This window comes from Girardinichthys multiradiatus, chromosome 19, assembly GCF_021462225.1.
Source record: "Girardinichthys multiradiatus isolate DD_20200921_A chromosome 19, DD_fGirMul_XY1, whole genome shotgun sequence".
Classification (NCBI taxonomy): Eukaryota; Metazoa; Chordata; class Actinopteri; order Cyprinodontiformes; family Goodeidae; genus Girardinichthys; species Girardinichthys multiradiatus.
The window spans coordinates 17,083,620-17,106,494 of NC_061811.1; the positions used below are offsets into that span (position 1 = coordinate 17,083,620).

The 22,875-nt window shown below is 41.4% G+C and overlaps 1 protein-coding gene across 3 annotated transcripts in view; it reads right to left on the reverse strand.

Annotated features, from left to right (window-relative positions):
- The window catches only part of tiam2a (TIAM Rac1 associated GEF 2a), a 124,036-nt gene that overhangs the window by 51,194 nt on the left and 49,967 nt on the right, over positions 1 to 22,875 (reverse strand). For 2 of the 3 annotated variants that reach the window (XM_047345683.1, XM_047345681.1), the window contains exons 2-6: positions 15,164 to 15,247; positions 12,070 to 13,248; positions 3,777 to 4,221; positions 3,119 to 3,291; positions 1,494 to 1,718 (exon numbers count right to left, since the gene is read on the reverse strand). In XM_047345683.1, the coding sequence (XP_047201639.1) occupies positions 1,494 to 1,718; positions 3,119 to 3,291; positions 3,777 to 4,221; positions 12,070 to 13,242 (2,016 nt within the window). In that variant the 5' untranslated portion in view covers positions 13,243 to 13,248; positions 15,164 to 15,247. Of the gene's footprint in view, positions 1 to 1,493; positions 1,719 to 3,118; positions 3,292 to 3,776; positions 4,222 to 12,069; positions 13,249 to 15,163; positions 15,248 to 19,359; positions 19,467 to 22,875 lie in introns of those variants that run through there. The other variant, XM_047345682.1, reaches the window with a different exon arrangement.

Sequence of the window (22,875 nt, forward strand, 5' to 3'; positions counted from 1 at the left end):
TCGTTGCAAAGTAGTCCACAGTCAGTCAGACTGAACGGTGACCCTCTTTGAAAATCCGTTTAAGTCTTCCAATTGGATTCAAGTCTGGACTTTGACTGGGCCACTAGACCACATTAATATGGTTTGATCTTAAACATTCCATTGTAGCTTTGGATAGACTACCAGAAACCCTTAAAGTTTTGCTATTTATGTACATATGTATGGCACAAAATCTAGAAGGAATCCATATCTGAATGACATTTTAAGTAAAAAATATCTCCCAGGATTTCCAGTTGATTTAAGAAAGGGGTGAATTACTCATGAACATTTTTGTTAGAGCTTGCAGTGCATTCTATTTTTCATTAATAAATCAGGCTTGAATTAAGTTTGAGCCCCCTTGTAGTTCCTTCACATTTTATTTCTAACACAATAACTGTCTGCAAAAGTTTGTCTCTTAGCAGATGTTAATCTTTTCTTGCTCTCTGTGTGTATGTGTGCATGTGAATATTTGTGTGTTAATGTGTTGGAGGTGGGGTGGGGGTCAAGGGCTGACTTCAAACAAGGTCTGCTGGCACTGATTTGAGCAGACACGGGTGTGGGGGTAGAGAGGGACATCAAAGCGGTGCCCTGTCGGTGCTCGACAACCCCACTGAAACTTAAATTTATCATCAGCCTCAAGGCGCCTTTATCAGAGTCCTGTCCTGTACCACTTCTGACCCTATCATTCAATCCAACTCCGGCTTGTCTCTCCGCGGTGGCATGCTGCCTAATTGGAAACAGACACGAGAGCAGGCAGCTTGGTGGTAGTCAGGCAGTGACATCTCTAATGGGCATTCCTGCAGTGAGCCGTTGAGCATCTGTCATGCAAGATTCAAATTTTCTTCATTAACAATAACTAAAGGGTTCATTTGGCTTTTTTAGCACCATCAGCAGTAAGTGTCTATTTAAATGAGCAGCTGAAATGATGTAGAATGTCAATCATTTGAGATGAGTTGCAAGTTTGGAAAAAAGCTGCTTGATCTTCACCCATTCCCCATTTAAAAAAATATATATATATCATTCTTGTTAAATTATGGGTATTTTTCTGCCTCTCCAATCTGCTGCATGTACGCTACAGCACACCCCTGAGTACTTTGGATTTCCCGAGGAGGAGGAATTGGATAATGCATGTTGAAAGCCTATTACCAGAAAACATCTGGAATCCCAATCTGATGCTCCAGGAACAAGCAGCTCCCAGGGGCCCCTCGCTATGCGTTTGGGGACTGATACATCCAGGTCACTTTACCCACCCACAGACTAAAATTAAGCACAGACCTGTTGCCACAGTTGCCAAATTGGAAAAAATAAGTAGAGCAAATGATCTGACAGAACAGCACAGAAAAGGTTTTTCAAATGTGCCAAAGTTAAACCACTTCACCATGCATCAGTCAGACTAGTACCACCTGACTGATTCTTATATATGGACATTCTCAAGTAGCAAAGATTACTTTTTAATATTTTCCTCTGCGTCTCACCTGGTTCTCGATAGCCTTGCGGTTTTTGGGGTCGCTGACCACGGTCAGCTGGAGTTCGGCCATCTTCTTCATCTTCCCGTCCATGTCTATTTTCTGCAGCAGCGTGCGGGCCTGGTTCCGCAGCAGACGCACCGTGTCCTCCTTTCCCTGCCGCTTGGCCAGCAGCGAGGCGCTAGCTGAGTGGATGGCCGTCACCCAGTTCTCCAGATCAGTCTGGTTGCTGGCCTTAAATGACCAAGGAGACAAGAATGTGATGAGACTTTAAGGCCGACATTCAATTTAGTAGCTACAATAACAAATCTGGAGAGTAATAAATGTTGCAGCATGGCCAGTGCATTACTGACTGCAGTATGTCACAAAAAGATCATTGAGTGCAAGCTAAACTGTGAAGGATCAGTGAATGGTTAATAAATGGCACCTGTATCAGAAAGCATCTGCATAAATGTTACGTGCAAAACAATTTTACCGAGAGAACTTTTCTCCAAGATGCTAAATATAGGTTGAGAAATAAATAAAAGGTCAATTTCAATGACGATAACGGGAAGGCTAAAAGGAGTACAGCAAAGTTAGTCTGTTTTTTCCCTTTGAATTTCCATCCCTGTCAAGGAACGTGCTGAATTTAGTTAATTTATACATGTTGGCAGTCTTTTGAAAATCTCAGAGTTAAGGTAAGGATCTACCATCTCAACGAAATACACATGGAGACAAAAGTTGTGGTAATGCTAGTTGTGGCACTGCTGCATTGGATGTGACTACAAAGTCAGAACTTAGTTCTTGGAAAGATGTCATACCCTAGTTGGTCAATTTGCAATTCAGAAAACATGTGCAAACTGTTTCTTTGGCAACTACTGTTAGCAATGCAAACCAATAGCAATGTATTCCTGTTGGTTTTATGCCTTCACGCTTGGTATGTATCGGTACACAAAAATCATCGATTTTTAAGTCACATTTGGTACTATTTTGGTTTGGTTTGATGTTTTTCATCAATAAAGTAGAAGCAGGTAAAGCCAATGGACGGATGGACAGATGGAACAGCAAAACCACAATGAAATGGTCAATGTTGTTGTGGAATTTTTTGTAAGACTGTGCAAAAATTTGAAAATAAAAGAGGTTTAAATCAGTTTGGAGTTGTTTTGATGTTTAGATAATCTAGCGTATAAAATGTACATGAATGCACCATAAAAGCGCAGCTGTTGGGAAACCCCCTCTGATCAGAGGGACTGTGTTGTTGCATCTCAAATGCTATGCAGCAGTTTAGACTGGTTGAATCCTCCAGGCAGCAGGGTTTGAACTTTAACTGATTTTTCAGCTAGGTTTCTGGAGAATAAATGCAGAGCGATCTACAATATGTACCTTATTTGCTGTTGAAAAATGTATATGATTACATAAATTTTGGTTCGGTCCACCTTTCTTCCTTCACTGTGGCTACAAAACGTTGCATTGCACATTTAGTGCTGCAGATAAACATTCTGCATGTGTTCAAGTATAAAATATGTACATGTCCATAACAAACCAACAGGGCTGTACCGGATATTTTCAGTAGGAATAAATGTACTATTACACCCCTTATTCAAATACTAAAAGCAACATGATGATATTAATATAAACAAAGGTGAGGGTTTTACCTGGAACAGGTAGACATCTCCATACGAATTACTCAAACAGAAGACGTTTTCTCTCTTGGGGTGTTCTGGGACAGCCTGAACGACGCTGTCCTCGGCTAAGAGGGCGTAGCAGGGTGACAGATCCTGCTCCGTCGAGCTCTTCCCGTAAGTTTCATAAAACAACAATGTGCATCCTGGAAAAGCAAGAAAGGCATTCAGCAAACAAGAAAGCTTTCTCTAGACTCTAGCAGATGCAATGTCTTTGTGAACACATTTGAGAAATGGCGTCAACTGGTACTGGACAGGTGACTTCACAATTAGACAATAAGTTTTATATTGCCCCCAGGGTCCACTAAAATGTCAAAAAATACCAAGATAAACTTTGCTGATACTTTTTCTCATTTCCTACAAGATTTTCCTACTCATAGTCATAAAAGCAAAACCACATACGTTTTGTGGATTCATTTTACCTCTGTGGCCTAAAGCAACATCATATTCCTCCGAAAAGCATTAACAGTAAAGTCCCTTTAAGTCAAGTGCAACTAGAATAAAAATCCTGGCTAAGAGTAAACATGAACCTTTTGTGCTTCTCTAAGCAACATTTCAGAGAGGATATTAGAATAATCTGCTTAACTTCTCCTAACTCGTGTTCTTATTTTACATTCAGTTTAAGGCTTACCTTTCAGAGTCACCCAGTAGTGCTTCCATTTGCGGCGGGTCACCAGCTCAAGCTTCCTGTCCTTGTGCAGGGTGATGAGGGGCTTGAAGGAGAGCCATCCCGCCCGTCTGACCACCCCCTGCTCCTTCGCAAACAAAAGGTCCAGCTCCTCCACGGAGCCCTCGGCCGACTCGCTGCTGCTCCCGTCATCTTCGGTTCCAGTCGATGGATCTCTCCTATCTCCGCCTCCTGTTCCGGTTCCTGTCTCCAGCTCTCTCATAAAGTTTTCGTAGATGTTCTGGCGGATAGCGTCACTGGTTGTTTGGTGAATGGCTCCTGACGACTGAGCTCTAGAGGCTCCGGGGAACCAGAGGAGGCTGGAAACCTGGGAGGGGGAGCTGGTGTCGGCAGTCAGGCCATCAACACCACTGTCGAAGGCCTCACTTGTGTCTTTGTATCTGGTCTCCTAAGGAAGCACGATGTAAAAGATATAGTTAAAGCTTAATTGTTTCAAATGTAAAGGCAAATAGAAATGCCATTTTAAAAGTTCCTCTATCTACAGGTCCTTCTCAAAATATTAGCATATTGTGATAAAGTTCATTATTTTCCATAATGTCATGATGAAAATTTAACATTCATATATTTTAGATTCATTGCACACTAACTGAAATATTTCAGGTCTTTTATTGTCTTAATACAGATGATTTTGGCATACAGCTCATGAAAACCCAAAATTCCTATCTCACAAAATTAGCATATCATTAAAAGGGTCTCTAAACGAGCTATGAACCTAATCATCTGAATCAACGACTTAACTCTAAACACCTGCAAAAGATTCCTGGGGCCTTTAAAACTCCCAGCCTGGTTCATCACTCAAAACCCCAATCATGGGTAAGACTGCCGACCTGACTGCTGTCCAGAAGGCCACTATTGACACCCTCAAGCAAGAGGGTAAGACACAGAAAGAAATTTCTGAACGAATAGGCTGTTCCCAGAGTGCTGTATCAAGGCACCTCAGTGGGAAGTCTGTGGGAAGGAAAAAGTGTGGCAGAAAACGCTGCACAACGAGAAGAGGTGACCGGACTCTGAGGAAGATTGTGGAGAAGGGCCGATTCCAGACCTTGGGGGACCTGCGGAAGCAGTGGACTGAGTGTGGAGTAGAAACATCCAGAGCCACCGTGCACAGGTGTGTGCAGGAAATGGGCTACAGGTGCCGCATTCCCCAGACCTGGGCTACAGAGAAGCAGCACTGGACTGTTGCTCAGTGGTCCAAAGTACTTTTTTTAGATGAAAGCAAATTCTGCATGTCATTTGGAAATCAAGGTGCCAGAGTCTGGAGGAAGACTGGGGAGAAGGAAATGCCAAAATGCCAGAAGTCCAGTGTCAAGTACCCACAGTCAGTGATGGTCTGGGGTGCCGTGTCAGCTGCTGGTGTTGGTCCACTGTGTTTTATCAAGGGCAGGGTCAATGCAGCTAGCTATCAGGAGATTTTGGAGCACTTCATGCTTCCATCTGCTGAAAAGCTTTATGGAGATGAAGATTTCATTTTTCAGCACGACCTGGCACCTCCTCACAGTGCCAAAACCACTGGTAAATGGTTTACTGACCATGGTATCACTGTGCTCAATTGGCCTGCCAACTCTCCTGACCTGAACCCCATAGAGAATCTGTGGGATATTGTGAAGAGAATGTTGAGAGACTCAAGACCCAACACTCTGGATGAGCTAAAGGCCGCTATCGAAGCATCCTGGGCCTCCATAAGACCTCAGCAGTGCCACAGGCTGATTGCCTCCATGCCACGCCGCATTGAAGCAGTCATTTCTGCCAAAGGATTCCCGACCAAGTATTGAGTGCATAACTGTACATGATTATTTGAAGGTTGACGTTTTTTGTATTAAAAACACTTTTCTTTTATTGGTCGGATGAAATATGCTAATTTTGTGAGATAGGAATTTTGGGTTTTCATGAGCTGTATGCCAAAATCATTCGTATTAAGACAATAAACGACCTGAAATATTTCAGTTAGTGTGCAATGAATCTAAAATATATGAATGTTAAATTTTCATCATGACATTATGGAAAATAATGAACTTTATCACAATATGCTAATATTTTGAGAAGGACCTGTATTCTAAAGCTACAGCTGCTTGGAATTTTCACAAATTAATTGTACATTGTACAAAGGACCCTTTATTGTTGTCCTGTTTTTTAACATCTGGCAGAAAACTGTTTTATTTCTGTGTGTGAGTCACTTATTCATTTTTTATTTTCTATGAGTAAAAGCAGCGTTCAGTTGCCTGGAATTTGATTCTGCATACATTGTATTCCTCCATCCATCCATCCATCATTCTTCTGTCCAACTGTCAGTCCATCTTTCTGTCCCTTTAGCCGCAAGTCAATTAACATCTATCCATCTATCTATCTATCTATCTATCCATCTATCCACCCACCTATTGTTGCGTCTACCTCTCTGACAGTCCATCTGTCTGTTCAATAAATATCTACCATAAATTTCTAGTTTACCTTTGTATTAATCCTTTAAAAATGGGTTAAAAAAAGCCCTGAGGACTCTGGAATTTTGAGTCTGGAAAAATAGGGAATTGCGAGGTGAAAAGCTTTGTTGCTTATGTTGTATGCCAACATAGGTTTTTCCACTGATTATTAGAATAGTTTAAATAAATTGGCATGCCATTGTTTTGTTAAAATGTGATTAAAAACAAATATTTTTTTTTAATCTGATATCCTTGTCCATCGTCTTGTCTTTTAGGAGATGCCCGTCTCATTTCCAATCAAAAACAAACCTTTTGGGTAAATAAAATTACTTTAGATATACAGGGGTTGGACAATGAAACTGAAACACCTGTCATTTTAGTGTGGGAGGTTTCATGGCTAAATTGGACCAGCCTGGTAGCCAGTCTTCATTGATTGCACATTGCACCAGTAAGAGCAGAGTGTGAAGGTTCAATTAGCAGGGTAAGAGCACAGTTTTGCTCAAAATATTGAAATGCACACAACATTATGGGTGTCATATCAGAGTTCAAAAGAGGACAAATTGCTGGTGCACGTCTTGCTGGCGCATCTGTGACCAAGACAGCAAGTCTTTGTGATGTATCAAGAGCCACAGTATCCAGGGTAATGTCAGCATACCACCAAGAAGGACGAACCACATCCAACAGGATTAACTGTGGACGCAAGAGGAAGCACTCTGAAAGGGATGTTCGGGTGCTAACCCGGATTGTATCCAAAAAACATAAAACCACGGCTGCCCAAATCACGGCAGAATTAAATGTGCACCTCAACTCTCCTGTTTCCACCAGAACTGTCCGTTGGGAGCTCCACAGGGTCAATATACACGGCCGGGCTGCTATAGCCAAACCTTTGGTCACTCATGCCAATGCCAAACGTCGGTTTCAATGGTGCAAGGAGCGCAAATCTTGGGCTGTGAACAATGTGAAACATGTATTGTTCTCTGATGAGTCCACCTTTACTGTTTTCCCCACATCCGGGAGAGTTACGGTGTGGAGAAGCCCCAAAGAAGCGTACCACCCAGACTGTTGCATGCCCAGAGTTGTATCCTGAAGGCGGTGAAGGTGTATCAGGATGACAATGCACCAATACACACAGCAAGACTGGTGAAAGATTGGTTTGATGAACATGAAAGTGAAGTTGAACATCTCCCATGGCCTGCACAGTCACCAGATCTAAATATTATTGAGCCACTTTGGGGTGTTTTGGAGGAGCGAGTCAGGAAACGTTTTCCTCCACCAGTATCACGTAGTGACCTGGCCACTATCCTGCAAGAAGAATGGCTTAAAATCCCTCTGACCACTGTGCAGGACTTGTATATGTCATTCCCAAGACGAATTGATGCTGTATTGGCCGCAAAAGGAGGCCCTACACCATACTAATAAATTATTGTGGTCTAAAACCAGGTGTTTCAGTTTCATTGTCCAACCCCTGTACAGGTCCTTCTCAAAAAATTAGCATATTGTGATAAAGTTCATTATTTTCCATAATGTCATGATGAAAATTTAACATTCATATATTTTAGATTCATTGCACACTAACTGAAATATTTCAGGTCTTTTATTGTCTTAATACGGATGATTTTGGCATACAGCTCATGAAAACCCAAAATTCCTATCTCACAAAATTAGCATATTATTAAAAGGGTCTCTAAACGAGCTATGAACCTAATCATCTGAATCAACGAGTTAACTCTAAACACCTGCAAAAGATTCCTGAGGCCTTTAAAACTCCCAGCCTGGTTCATCACTCAAAACCCCAATCATGGGTAAGACTGCCGACCTGACTGCTGTCCAGAAGGCCACTATTGACACCCTCAAGCAAGAGGGTAAGACACAGAAAGAAATTTCTGAACGAATAGGCTGTTCCCAGAGTGCTGTATCAAGGCACCTCAGTGGGAAGTCTGTGGGAAGGAAAAAGTGTGGCAGAAAACACTGCACAACGAGAAGAGGTGACCGGACCCTGAGGAAGATTGTGGAGAAGGGCCAATTCCAGACCTTGGGGGACCTGCGGAAGCAGTGGACTGAGTCTGGAGTAGAAACATCCAGAGCCACCGTGCACAGGCGTGTGCAGGAAATGGGCTACAGGTGCCGCATTCCCCAGACCTGGGCTACAGAGAAGCAGCACTGGACTGTTGCTCAGTGGTCCAAAGTACTTTTTTCGGATGAAAGCAAATTCTGCATGTCATTCGGAAATCAAGGTGCCAGAGTCTGGAGGAAGACTGGGGAGAAGGAAATGCCAAAATGCCAGAAGTCCAGTGTCAAGTACCCACAGTCAGTGATGGTCTGGGGTGCCGTGTCAGCTGCTGGTGTTGGTCCACTGTGTTTTATCAAGGGCAGGGTCAATGCAGCTAGCTATCAGGAGATTTTGGAGCACTTCATGCTTCCATCTGCTGAAAAGCTTTATGGAGATGAAGATTTCGTTTTTCAGCACAACCTGGCACCTGCTCACAGTGCCAAAACCACTGGTAAATGGTTTACTGACCATGGTATCACTGTGCTCAATTGGCCTGCCAACTCTCCTGACTTGAACCCCATAGCGAATCTGTGGGATATTGTGAAGAGAACGTTGAGAGACTCAAGACCCAACACTCTGGATGAGCTAAAGGCCGCTATCGAAGCATCCTGGGCCTCCATATGACCTCAGCAGTGCCACAGGCTGATTGCCTCCATGCCACGCCGCATTGAAGCAGTCATTTCTGCCAAAGGATTTCCGACCAAGTATTGAGTGCATAACTGTACATGATTATTTGAAGGTTGACGTTGTTTGTATTAAAAACACTTTTCTTTTATTGGTCGGATGAAATATGCTAATTTTGTGAGATAGGAATTTTGGGTTTTCATGAGCTGTATGCCAAAATCATCCGTATTAAGACAATAAAAGACCTGAAATATTTCAGTTAGTGTGCAATGAATCTAAAATATATGAATGTTAAATTTTCATCATTACATTATAGAAAATAATGAACTTTATCACAATATGCTAATTTTTTGAGAAGGACCTGTATATCTGCTAGAGGTATGAATGATTCTTCTCTTCAGTGTTTCCAAAGGGTCAAGTAGGTTTTGAAGTTCTACACAGATTTTATTTGGTAGGAAAAAGGGCAACAGTGGCTGTTTGAATTGTAAAAGCTACTGTTGCCTGGATTGAGAAACTGAGAACCACTTGGCGGTGAAAGTGCTGGGCTGATTCTGAGAATATGCTTGTCTCTAAACGCACAACCATCTATATACACAGATGGGACAGAATTTAAATATTCTTCTTTTAATTGACTGAGAGGCACCATAAAACACATTTAAATTCCAGTCTAGCTCAAAACTTCAAAATCACAACATTTTTTACTTGGCAGAGAACATGGGATAAATCTCTAGTGAAGAAATCAGGGAGATTGGACCCTTTCTGGATCAAGACAATTTTACCTCATGTGTGGTCTTATGTGGCTTCACAACTTCCAAAACTGAACACTTGATGTAAACGCGTCCTTTTGCATCCTTGATGACAGTCTACCGACACTTGACTAGATTGCAGCATCTATTCTGCTCCTGACAGCAGAGTGGAGCGCTCTCAACGAGCATGAACACAGTATGTTCCGCAATGGCATGGAGTTCATTTTTGGGCTTTTGTTTTTGTTCTCCATGTCTTAGCTATGTTTTATGTTGATCAGTGATTCCTTTTATATCCACTCATAGTTTATACTTAATAACAGGTTCGGGAGAAAAACCCAGACATTCCTCTCTCGAGCAACATTATCCAGCTCATTCTGATGGATCCAAAGACATTCCCAGGCCAGAAAGGAAGTCCCAGAATCTGCCCCAAAGTCTCCATCCACTGGGACATGCCAGGAAAACCTCCACAGGAAGGCATCCAGGATCTTGTTCTGTCAGTCATGATTCATATCTCCTAACCATAGGGGACAGTTGGAACAAAGTCAGACCAGTAGGTTGAGAGTTTTACTCTTAGAGTCATAGACTTCTGAACAGGACATAAAGATAGATGCAACCACCACCAGGTGCAAACCACTTCTTTTTTGTTGCGAACCATTGCTTTAGACTTAGAGAACGTGACTTTTTTATACTTTAATATCGTTAGGCTTTCCAAACTTTTAAGGGACACATAAACAATTCTTGCTACCAAAATCCATAGCGCCCACAATGTAGGATTTTTCCAAGATTTCAATGCTTTTCTTATGCCTCCTTCCCCCAGATTTACTGCTGTTCATCTTCTAACCCTGCAACTGCTTTTCATTACAAGCAGGTTCTTGGTCTTTGGCATCGCGGCCAGGGTGCAACCTTTGAATCTACGGGTGAAGATGATGGAGGGCGGTGGGCAGCACATGGGCTGTTCCTGATTCCAGAAGCAGCAGTGCGATCAGCCCTGGGAAGATTAGGGATAACATATTCTAAAAGGAGAAAAAAACGTATCCAGCTAGAGAGAAAAATTTGTTTAAAAGTCTCATGTCACAATGTAAGCTTTTCCCCTTGTTTAAGTTGTTCAAAAATTCCTATATTAAGCATTTGACCTGTAATAAAACAGATCAGCTACGGATATACCCTTATGCGTTTCTTGAGGATTTCTGGAGGCAAACAACAAAAATGTCAGAAACAAACATATTCTTTGACAAGGAAAACACCATAAAGTGGATCTATGTAAGCACCTGCACAATCATGAATTTAAGTAATAGTGGCCAAATGAACAAAGAAGTGTTATGGGTCTAAAAAGTATGATAGTGGCAGTGCAAAGTTTCTCCTATATTTTACTTTAGATTATCTTCTTTATAAGCACAATGAAAAGCTCAAAAAATTTTAACTACTCCACTCTTATTTGTTTTTCTGTAAAATTCAAGTGACTAAGCATAAATCTCAATTAGCAGATTTTCCCTACAAGGAAAACAACAACAAGAACAACCACAGTTCCGTCATTATTAGTAGAGGATGGATGGGGCTAAATCTTTAGCTAAGGATTTAGTTTCACTGTACAGAGCCTCTCAAAGGCTTACAGCTATCCCTCTGGCAGAACCAAAACAGCATTCTTAAAACATTTACAAGGCAAAGCTATAAAGAATTAATGCAAAAACAATTGCTCTCAAGCTGCGAAGTCAGTACGGGACATGGGTTCAGGTTCAGTTTAAACAAACCTTCTGTGTCAAATTAAAGCTAGTAAAGCTGCAGACTGGCCAAGAAAAATCACACGACTCTGACAAGTGCATGAAACATGGAGACAAGCTACAGTTATTTCTAATCTCTGTTCTGATCAGCGCCCGTGCAGTGCAAGGATCATTTTACTCCTGGGAAATCATAACTTGTGGAATATTTTTGCACTTGTCTCAAATAAAACTACCTTACATATATTCAAAAAAGGTCAATTAGACTACAACACTCTTGTGTGCCTTTAGGGAGAGAAGGTTTGCTAAATAGGTTAGCCATTTTCAGTATTACTGGGGTGTTTAAAAATGAAGTTAGAGGAAGCACTGGGATGCAAGAAGCTATTTAAGAGCTATAGCATAAGAACACGGAAACAGAATGTTAAAAGTTGTTTTGCTTCATGTGTGAGAGCCATTATACAGATTTTATAAATTTTTTAAAGCAAAGTCTAAATTATTATAGATTATATTTCAGTTTAGCATCTTATATTTTGCGATAACTGAAAAACGTATTGACGTGCCATTGTTTCCCTTTAAAGACAAATCACTATCGGCAGGTCAAACCATTACAAGAACAGGGCAAAGGGAAAATGGACCGCCTTATTCTGGTCAGGGTATTTTTGAATAAAACAACATTGACAAACTCACCTGGGACTTCTTCCTCTTCCGGCTGAGGCTGCCCGTCCAGTCACTGAAGCGTCTAATACGGTTTTTAATGGAGTCTTTTTTATTGAAAACAACGTCATGCCCAGTCTGTTCCTGCTGCTGTGCCTGGTCTTGGTACTGGTCCATATTTGAACTGATGGTATGGGCTTTGGGCCTGCGACAAGGCAAGGTGAACGATGAATACTGCCGTGGTTCTGAGCATTCTTCCACCAAAGGAACGTCCAGCACAGAGGCAAGAGAGGCCCGGTGTGGCCTATGGCCCGACGTAGGCTGCTGTAACTGGGTAGACAAGTCACTGGCTGTAGGAAAGGTAGAAGCCATAGTGGAGTTCCTGTAAAGCTCCTTACTAGATGGAGAGGCAGGCTGTTCTGCAAAGGAGGTAAGCTGATGTATGGGGGAATGCTTTAATGTCCTGCTAGCAGAGCAAGGTTGGTCCTGATCACAGAGCTCAGTACTGGGGCCCCACGGGGAATCATACCAGGAGCCTTCAGAGCTCAGTGAGCTTCCCTTGCTGGTCCTGGCAGTGGAGGTGATAGAAGCTGGTGGTGGACCTTCCCGATGGACATCCTGCCTACTGCCACTGGAAGCAGGCAGGCTCGGAGTGGAAGTAGCGTCTAAATTTGGAGAGAACTTGAGTAGCTGGACCGGACCAGAGGCCTCATCCAGGAGTAAGGGGTTTCCTGAGGTGTTTGTGAACTCAACCCTGAGAGTACCATCTTTCTTGATCACCACTCTCGGACTGCTCTGCTCCTCTAAAACCTCCTTTTCGTCACCGTGTCCATTCAGAGAGTGCCCGTTGTGCTCAGCCCCGTACGGATTCTCTTCATAATCGTCTGACAAAGGTCGTCTTCGTATGCCGCATCCAGGGGAGCGATGCCAGCGATATTCGGTGCTGCCCCTCGCTCCTTTGCAAACATAGTCACAGTGTTGGGCAGAGTAAGACTTTCTGCTTCTAGGAGGTGACAAACAGCCTTGACCGACACACCTTGCCTTGTACCCTGAGCTAAGTGGGGTGTTTTTCCACCATGTGTGCGGGGACGGAACGTCAACTTTAGTTGAGCCGAGTTTCAGTGAATACGGCTTTTGTTTCCTTGGGAAGATGAAGCTTGTGCCTTTTGGACCATCAATGCTGTACTGGCTCTCTGAATTCCCCATCCTGGACTGGAAAATAAAAAAACAAACCATACATTCAGCTTTACTGAATACATGGGAAACACATATAAATCTAAATTGACATATACACCTTCATCTTAGTCATTTAGAAAATAATGTAAAAGTTATTTTATCTTTTTAACTCAATTCAAAAAGCAAAGCCTACATTTATACTACATGTTTTTGATTAAGTTATTACACACAGTGTGGTTATTTCTGGTAATTTTGAGGATTATGACTTATAGCTAATTAAATGAGAACTAAGTTTTCAAACGTTTGATCTATTAAGACAAATGATAAAGAAAAACAAAATCTGTTTTCAGAAAGTATTACATAAAAACAATATAAAAATTATTTTTTATACAAAAATGTTCTTACACAATTCTGGGCATGACTCCAGATTTCATGTTGCCCAGTAGAGAGTCATATCACACAAAAGGTTATTTCTAAAAAAGCAGGCTATTGACAGGTTGTTGATGATTCCAAGCATATTAATAGGAAGTTGAGTGGAAGGAGAAACTGTGGTAGAAAAAAGTGCGCCATTTAGGAGGATAACAGCATCCTTGAGAAGATTGTGAAGCAAAACCTATCCAAGAGTTTAGGGAGCAAGGTGTGGATTGTGATTTGAGTTAATTCTCCACACACACAGATGTAACCAGGACATGGGCTACAACTATCGCCTTCCTTTTTTAAGCCAGTCATCAATCAGGGCACATAAGAAGTGTCCTACCAAGGTTAAGGAAAAAAAGGACTGGACTGTTCGGTGGTCAAAAGTTGTCATCTGTTGTGCAAAGTTTCCCACCACTTTTTTCCATCTATTCAACTTTCCATTAATAGACAGAAAGTGGCTATTTACTTGACCAATCATGGAAAACTGTCAAGTCAGCCGTCTTTCCATGATTGTGTAGGCACAACATGGTGTTAACTTAGTTCAGTATTAAAAATCATTTTTTTAGTGGTCTCATGTAAAACGTTTTTCTAAAAACATAATTAACTATCCTTTACTAGTGATTCAGGCCAACTTACTGTAGGTTTTCATCATCAGAAATTACAAGTGTGTGAAATGAGGCTATTTAATAAATGAAGTTCAATTTGTCAGTTGAATCACTGGAATAAAATCATTTAATACTTCTACTCTTAATTTAATGAGATGCACCCGTAGTACAAAGCCTGCTTGGACACAAGAGGCCATACCATACAGGCAGAGACAGATACTCGTTCAGTATACATTAACTGTTTCCAGAGGAAAGCAGCTACATGTCAAATACGTTCCCTGTGCCTTTAAATGAAGATAGCAATAACTACATTTGGTCATTAACGGGTAATGTCTATCCCCGTCATTTTACCACATTCTCCTACAGAAAACCCCTGTAAAATAAACTGTTATATTTATGTCCGACAATCCTCAGGATAATAATAATAATAATAATCATCTTTATTGGTCATTGCACATGTACATTACAACAAAATTTGTCCTCTGCATTTAACCCATCCCTTATAGGGAGCAGTGGGCTGCCATTGTGCGGCGCCCGGGGAGCATTCTGGGGCTAAGGGTCTTGCTCAGGGACCCTGAGTGGCAATCTGTGGGATATGAACCTGGCCCGTCTGGAACGCAAACCTCCTGTTCTAACCACTATGCCACCACTCCCCCTAATAAGCAATCTCTTCCAGACTGTCCAAAACACTGTTTCATTGGAGCCGTGACCAGACCTAGATCATTACAGAGCTGTACAACATGAATCGCAGGAAGCCTGCTCTTACATAACAACAGGTGCAGATCGACTCCTTCAGTCAACTTTAAGACTTTAACTTAGCTCAACAAGCAGATTAGGAACAAGGAAGTCGGGCATTTGAAGAGCAAGAGCATTAATCATTACATGCATGTTGATAAAAAAAATACAGAAAAAAAGCTGTTAAGACTCACCTCTCTCAAAGTCCTGCTCACAATGTAGATTTTACATGTGCCTCATTTCCCAAAATAAACTCATCCCTTGGTTGTGTGGCTCACCTGGAAGACAAATGGAGAAGAGGAATTAGTGTCCTTCCGCTGCACTGTAATTTACTTTGTGTAATGAGCTCTGTGCTTTATGAAAGGTGTGCAACTTAAAGAGCAAATCTCATCCTTTGTTTCAGATACATAAATCAGTGCAGCAGTAAAATTCAAAAATAAGTAAGGATGTGTTTTAATTCTTGGAAAATGCTTTGCAAAAATTAATTCAGGCAGCGCCTCAAAGACAAACAGAAATAGAAATGGAGAAGTGTTAAGAATTTCTCCCAGGACAAACTCAGGATACACTGTGTAAAGCATGAATGGCCTAAAAACTCACTCCTCCCTTCTAAATCCAACTCTCCCTAATCAGCCATCCAAACCAAACATGTTGCATTTTTCCACCTCCCAACACGTAAATGACGTCTCTCTTCATCGGGTTCAGGAACGTTTTTCAAAGCCGACTACAGTTTAACCGTCTGTTTATTTTTAAACCTTGGATTCCTCTTGCTTGCTCAGATTTTTTTCCCTCCACCCTCCCACTCATCATTGCCAAATTTGTCTGAAAGCACGATCCAGGGCATTAGAAGCAATGAGGAGCGATATTTGTGGACACACCAGAGTGTCTTTTGGCATCTTGAGGAAGCATGAATGTTGTGTGTAACGTAAGCCAACTGCACAGACTAAACTCAAACTCGAGCGGTGATTTCACTGAGCTTTGCGACACATGAACGGCATGTGTAAGGTTGCAGGGTAAATATACCCCTGCCAAAAGCCCAAAACTTCTGGCTTAAGTGATCTGCACCACTGCGGTCTAGGTTTAACTGCTTCTGTTTGAATAAACCTTGATTGTTTGGCAAGATTTAAATGGCACTCTTCGTGTAAATAGACTGCTGTTAAACAGGGCATATCATATGTATATCTAAGTAAATTCCACATCGTTTTACATGCACGGGGTCCTGAAGTTCAAGGACAAGACACCAGGATTCTCTAATTCTGCAGCTGCATTAACAGAGATCAGCACCTGATATTCCAATGGAAGCTTGGCTGCAGACATTCAGGTCTGGTAATGAACTTGAACCATCACTCTGGCCTGATCAGGAGATTAACTAAATACTTGGTTCATTCGCTGACAAACTATAATTCAGGACCTATTTATTAAAGCAGCAAAACACCAATAATTTTCATCCTTGTTGAAGCCACAGTGTCAATGAAACTTAAAAGAAAATTATATATGGATTGACTTTGCTTGGGAGGTCCATGTGTAAACATTTCAATTCCCATTATTAATTTAAGGAAAAGAGGATATATTTTCTAACTTATTCTCCCTTTTCATCATTTTGTAACAACCACATTTACGCAGAGGCTCAGATGTTTACCACCAACGTTGGGGGAAGTTAAACCAAAATGGTTAAAAAGGCCTCTACATGAATAAACAGTAGTAAACAATTCTATTTGTTGAATGAAGACTGAGAAAGCAGCTGCAAACACCAAGAGTCGACATAAAGCCGGTTGTCGAACTTGTCACAGTCACCGCTTTCTTTGAGCACCACTGCTAATGCCTTTCTTGCTCAAGTTTATTCAGCCAAGACAGGCCAGCACAGTATGAAAGGCTCAAAGGCGTGCCAACGCACAAACCTCAAAGACGCACACGTTTGCCGTCTGCTGCGAGTTGAACTGTTGCATTGTGTGACTTCACTGGGAAAACAAGACACGTCTTCCTTTTAGCACCAAACCACTGTGCCCAACCTTGAACTCACCCTCCCTCTTTCCCTTGAGTCCTCTGTTCTCATCAAAAAGGCTTCATTAGGGCCATCTGCTTGGGGCCAAGCGACCACTGCCACCACAGTGCACCTCCGCACACCCCTTGACCTGGCATTCTTCTCACACTGGGTGACTCCTACGTAAGCCTAGTGTTTAGTCTGACAGTGTGTGTCTCCAGACAGGGATACCGGTAGAGAATGGGCCATACCTTGGTGGAGCATAAACACGGAAGGTGCTTCAAGTGTTAAGGATGTAACTGTATTTTTCCTAGATGAAGACCACCATGTCTTTATTAAACAGAAGCTTAGCTTTAAACTATTTACACAAACCCACATGAGCACGAATAGTCTAGTGTTGAACAGTGTTTGTTCTAGCTCCAAACTATTTACACAAACCCAGTCTCAACTTAGTCTTCATTCTAGATCTTACTTGGCAGACTTTGTCTCATTTGGCAATTATAAATCTGAGCAAACACAAAAATCTAATGGGGCTCCTCAAAGCTAAATCTTTGGCTGATTTTTATTCCATCTACCTGTTCCCCCTAGCGCAGATTAAGTACTATTATGTCTTGTAGGGTGATTATACACAATTTTATGTTTCTCTGCAACTTAATAACTACAGTCCCTTCCAGTCACTAAGAGTTTCCATAATGTAAATGAGTAACCAACGGTTGGCTAATATAAATAAGGTTTCAAAAATTTCTCTCCAGCTTTCCTAAGAATATTCAATTAATTTTTTTAATGACATTTTAATAGTTATTAGCTTGTTTAAAATTTTCTGTATCTTTCTTTTGTATTTTATATGTGATGCTAAAACGTCTCTTTTGTACTCAATATTTATTACAAAAATACAAATCAGCGCAGCAGTAAAAACAAATAAGGCAGTGTTGTCTTTATGATACCTGGAGAATGCTTTGCAAAAATGTACCCAATGCCTCAAAGGCAAATGAGATTGGCCGAGATCTTATTTGAATGACCAGAAGTACTGTGTTATTTTGGGATTACAAAATCTGATCAAAAGTGGGTTCCTCAAGGCAGTAATCTTGGGTCCCTTTTATTCAATCCTAATACCAATGTGTGACACATATTGGGCTGCTTTGAATAAGGAATCAAAACATTACTGTTTAGTTTAGCATTCTCATAAAAGGTGCAAAGATTATTTTTCAGTTACCTTTGTTATCAGCTAATCATTTGTTTTAAATTAGCATTTCACAGTTTCTTTCTTCCTGTGTATTCAATGTGACTTTATTTACATTTGTTCCTTAATTTTCCTGTAGAGCACTTTGAATTAGCTTGTAAAAGAATAGTGCTGTAGAAATAAACTTGCACGTAACTTTTCTCCAGAAACGTCATGTTTGTGCAACCTTTTTACAAACTCTGCAGCAACATTTTAAGAATGTTACAAATCTTGTTTGACCTTTAAGCTGTTTCTTTGAAAAACAGTGTGAGGTTTTTCCTCAAAAACAAGAAGTGCAAGCATCAAATTCTTAATTAAGTAGATGCCTTTAGAATTACAATGCTGCAGAGGTGCAGAATCGCACTGCCTTCCTCCTGTCAAGTCACCGCCCATGAGACTCATCAATTTTCTATAGGGCTGCTAAAACAAAGCTCTTAAAGTTACAGAGATTTTCGCCTTTGCAATTTTAAACTAGAAAAAAACAACAACAACAGGAAATGAAGAGGAGGAAAGCTGTGTAACTGAGGCGCAAAGAACATCCGATCTCCTACTGCGATTCTGTCATGTGAACACGATTTAAAGAATCCCGCAGTTGTTTGTTTACGAGTAGAAATGTCTATGAATCACTCACTGAAAGCTCATATGATTGTGTGGTGAATCTAGCCAAAGCCACTAAACATCCATCAGTACTCGTTAAGTGTTTTTCGGACTTTCTCATTATGCATTTCGAAACTTCGTGGCTGGCTACTGACAGAAATTGACATAGCAGCCCCCAGAGAAAGATTTATACACGTATGCTATGGCCATTTCAGAGCAAGATGAAAAAATAAAGTATGCATCCATGCACAACGAACCTTTAGACACAAAGTTTCTGTGAGTAAGTGTGTATTGGGCACAAAATGGCAGAAACCTTGGAACATATCAACAGAAGTGATAAAGTCTCAGACTGTGAAAGGTCACTTTAGCATATCAGTGTTTACAAAGCAGCATGCTCAAGGATCTACAGCAAAGTAGGCCAGAGATAAAAACCTATCTACCATATTTAAATGGGGAGTCACAAGTAAACACAAGAAAACCCACACCTGTGCAACTGAACAACAGGAAAAACCTCCTCACCTTGGCTACCTCTTAATCCATCAAACAGCAGAAAGAAAAGGAGAGAAAGATAAAACAGAATCCAAAACATGGCTTACCTCCATGGCACAGGCTTTAATCTAGAAGCTCTTTGAAGAGCTCGCAAACAAAAAAATCACACCGGTGTTCTCTGACTTTCAAAGTGGATTCTGTCTACCAATGCTCATAGCCTTAAAGCAGCACACACACATGCTCCAGCTGACTCACACTCACCCAGACACACTGGACGACACGTGGAAACTCCCTCCCGGCTTTGGGGGAGCAACGAATCACAATCCTCCAAGGATGGACCTGGATTACACACCAGAAGGAAAAGCCAGAGAGCAAGGAGGGGATTGAAAATTTTCTCAACATAGGAGCCCACTCAGGACAAGACACCAAGACGTTTTATAGCTCTCATCCATTAAGAGTCCACAGCCAAAAAAAATGCTCCACTGATCTCTTTTTCCATCATACAGCTTTTCCATCAGCTGGAAGGAGGATGCAGGGTTTGTAGCAGCCAAAGAGGTTTCTTCTTTCAGGGTAGTTTGAGGCAACAAGGCGAGACAGGCTGGCGTGTAATGTCTGCAGCATTGCCTGGGAGGGCGCAATGACTGGAGCTCTTGACTGACCCTAAATACCACAATGACCCCAGCAGGAGGCCAGAAAGTCAGCAAGGAGCGAAAGAAAAAAATAAAGAATGTGTGCATACAACTGTCTCATGAGTAAGGGAAGGGGGGGGGGGGGGGGGGGGGGGGGGGGGGTGTGTGTAAATTACACAGGAGGAACTGGAGTGACATTCCTAATCTTTTTGATGAATTCTAAGAGGGCCTTTTGATCAGCTGCCAATCACAGAACATAAAGAAATGTGGCCAGACTTTTCCTGGAATTATTTTCTCTAAAGTGACAAAAACATTTTTCAGTAGAGATTAACCCAAACTAATTAACTGACTAACCACCGTCAGCCTAAGAGCACACATACACATATGCCTTTCTTTGTCTCTGGTTTACATGAAGAAAACAATCCCCACAGAATAATGCTGCCACTTCCATGTCTTCTACCATAACAATATTTGCAGCCTCAAACAAGTATTCTTCCACAATTGCCCTGTATATAGCTGCAACCATCTTCCCAAAAACTCTTCCCACCTATCCTGGCCCTACTAAAGAACAGCGTTCCCCCAGCATGATGGTGCCACTACCAGATGTCACTGTAGGGATGATATTTTCAGGGAGTTCTCCTTGACACATAGCTATTTGCATGTGATCTCTAAAAGATGGGGGGGCGGGGGTCTCTGTACTACGTGGTTCATCACATAACGCTCCACCAAAATTACATGGGAGAAAACAGAGTCAAAGACATGTGTAATCCTTTTGAACAAAGTCCACTCATAGAACAAATAAGCATGTGGAAAAACATTCTCTGGAATCAGATTCTCCAAAGTGTTGTGACTAAGACTTGTCTCAATGGAGACTGACCCAAAACCGCTGTCAGCCTAAAAGCACAAACGTGCCTCCATTTGTCTTTGGTTCACATAACTGTGGTCAAATTGGACCCATCCAGAAAGCCACACTAGAACACCAAACAGCATCAGAGCTGAAAAGGTCAAGAAAGCTTTCACGTTCTAGTGGTCTTTGTCTTGTCACTCGAAGCACCCTTACAAATGAGAACCGCTGCAACCCCTGGCCTGTTCCTAAAGCCCTGAACTGGACTCTTTTCTAGAAAACCATCATCTTGAATAACAGTTAAGTACTATCCATGCCACGCTGTATGAGCAGCTGCAGTGAAACAGCCTTCGGTCGGCCTGCTGTCGACAAAGACGTCAGCCTAGGGACATATCAGCAGCATTCACCGGGCCTAAACAACATTGTTAACAGCACAATAGTTCCCGTGTCCTAGTCTGGGGTCTTCTCAAAGGCTTTTGTGCGCCTGTTAGTGCGGGCAGCTTAGAAAGGGATGGTCAACACCACACTTCGAGCCACTGAGAAGACATGAAAACATTCAGACTCAGACGAAGAGAGAAGGCGGATAGGATACATATTCATGAAGAGCAGGTGCTAGATCTAATTCCACCCGGCCAAATTGTCTGACCCCTAATTATTATCAATTAAGGCTCCAATAAACGCTAATCTCCTGGGTTGAATTAAATCCCAATATATTCAGGCTCAGGCAACTTATTAACCCACATGCACACAAATACATACATCCACCCACATACACACCAGAGGTAATTTTCACTCTCATCTTACACTTTCAAATGAATGCAGCACGATAATCTTAGGGTTTAATTTCTCAAAAAATATGAAAAATTTCAACATACAGATAATTAAGACTCATGTCCTCTGCCAAAGGAATACAAGGGAACAAGGGAGCGTCCTGGTATTGAAATACGGTAAATCTGCCTTGATACTGAGGTCTAGAAGCCTTCTGATGGCCTGATATCAGCCAACTCAATCATAACAAGAATGAATCCACATCCCACACAGATCCTGTCCTCCAGCTTAGATTAGCAACCATTTAACCAACATCACCTCACAATATACTATAAACAGTGCTATAACAAAACTTATTTTAGATTTAGCTTTACTGTTTGCATTTAATAATTATGGATCTTCATAAAGTCAAAACATAGTATTACCCGATGTTCTAAAGCCTCTGTGATGTAATTCTTACTTTTGACTAGACATGCCGATTTCCAGCCTGATCTGTCCTGACCGATGATCAGTTGATTGAAAACCTACCATCCTGACAACAACACTCTTCGTTGTTGAAGTTGAGGCTGCGTGAAGAAGATTCATAGTAAACTATGTTTAATATCAATGAGGTGTTTAAAACCAAGTCAGAAGAAGCACGAGGATGCAAGATGCAATTTAAAAGGATACTGATTTTTTGTCTGTGGTGCCTTCAGGCTGAGAGAGAGAGAGCAAGACTCTTTACCAAGTAACAGAAAGGCTGAACAGAAGACAACAGAGGTGCCCTGTTTTTAAAGGATGGATTTGGAAATGCTGGCAGCCTTTAAGAGTCTCATGGTCTACATACTCTAGATATAAATACAGAAATATCTGTTTTTGCAATGCTACTAGCACTAACTATGCTAATCTGGTCTAAGATGCTTCAACCACTGTAAAATGTCAACTCCATATTACTTTTTTAATTTTAAAATGCTAAAACCCTATTCTCGCATCTGCCTCTAATATAAATAATTAATGACTGCTCGTGGGAGGAAGACCAGAAGGAATAATTTTTAATTCTGGTCTTATTAAAGAACTCAAATTTGACTAAAACTGGGATTTGAAAGGTCTAAATTTAAGTGCTATCCAGTGCATCTCTTTGGACCTAACCAAACAAATGTCTGTTATTTTCATTCCAAGCTGACTGGCAGCCAAACATCGATGCATCCTGTTTAGGGACTGTGCAGCACCTCATCTGATTTTAATAACTACAGTAAGGCATTCATCCCGTTAATGTGGTGTTGCAGACATCTTAACCTTTCGAGTAAATGATTCCTTTTATGCAAAACACATTTATTACGTTGCACTTAATCTCAAGCCGATCGCCTGTGATAATCTATCTCGGATGAAAAACTCATACGGAA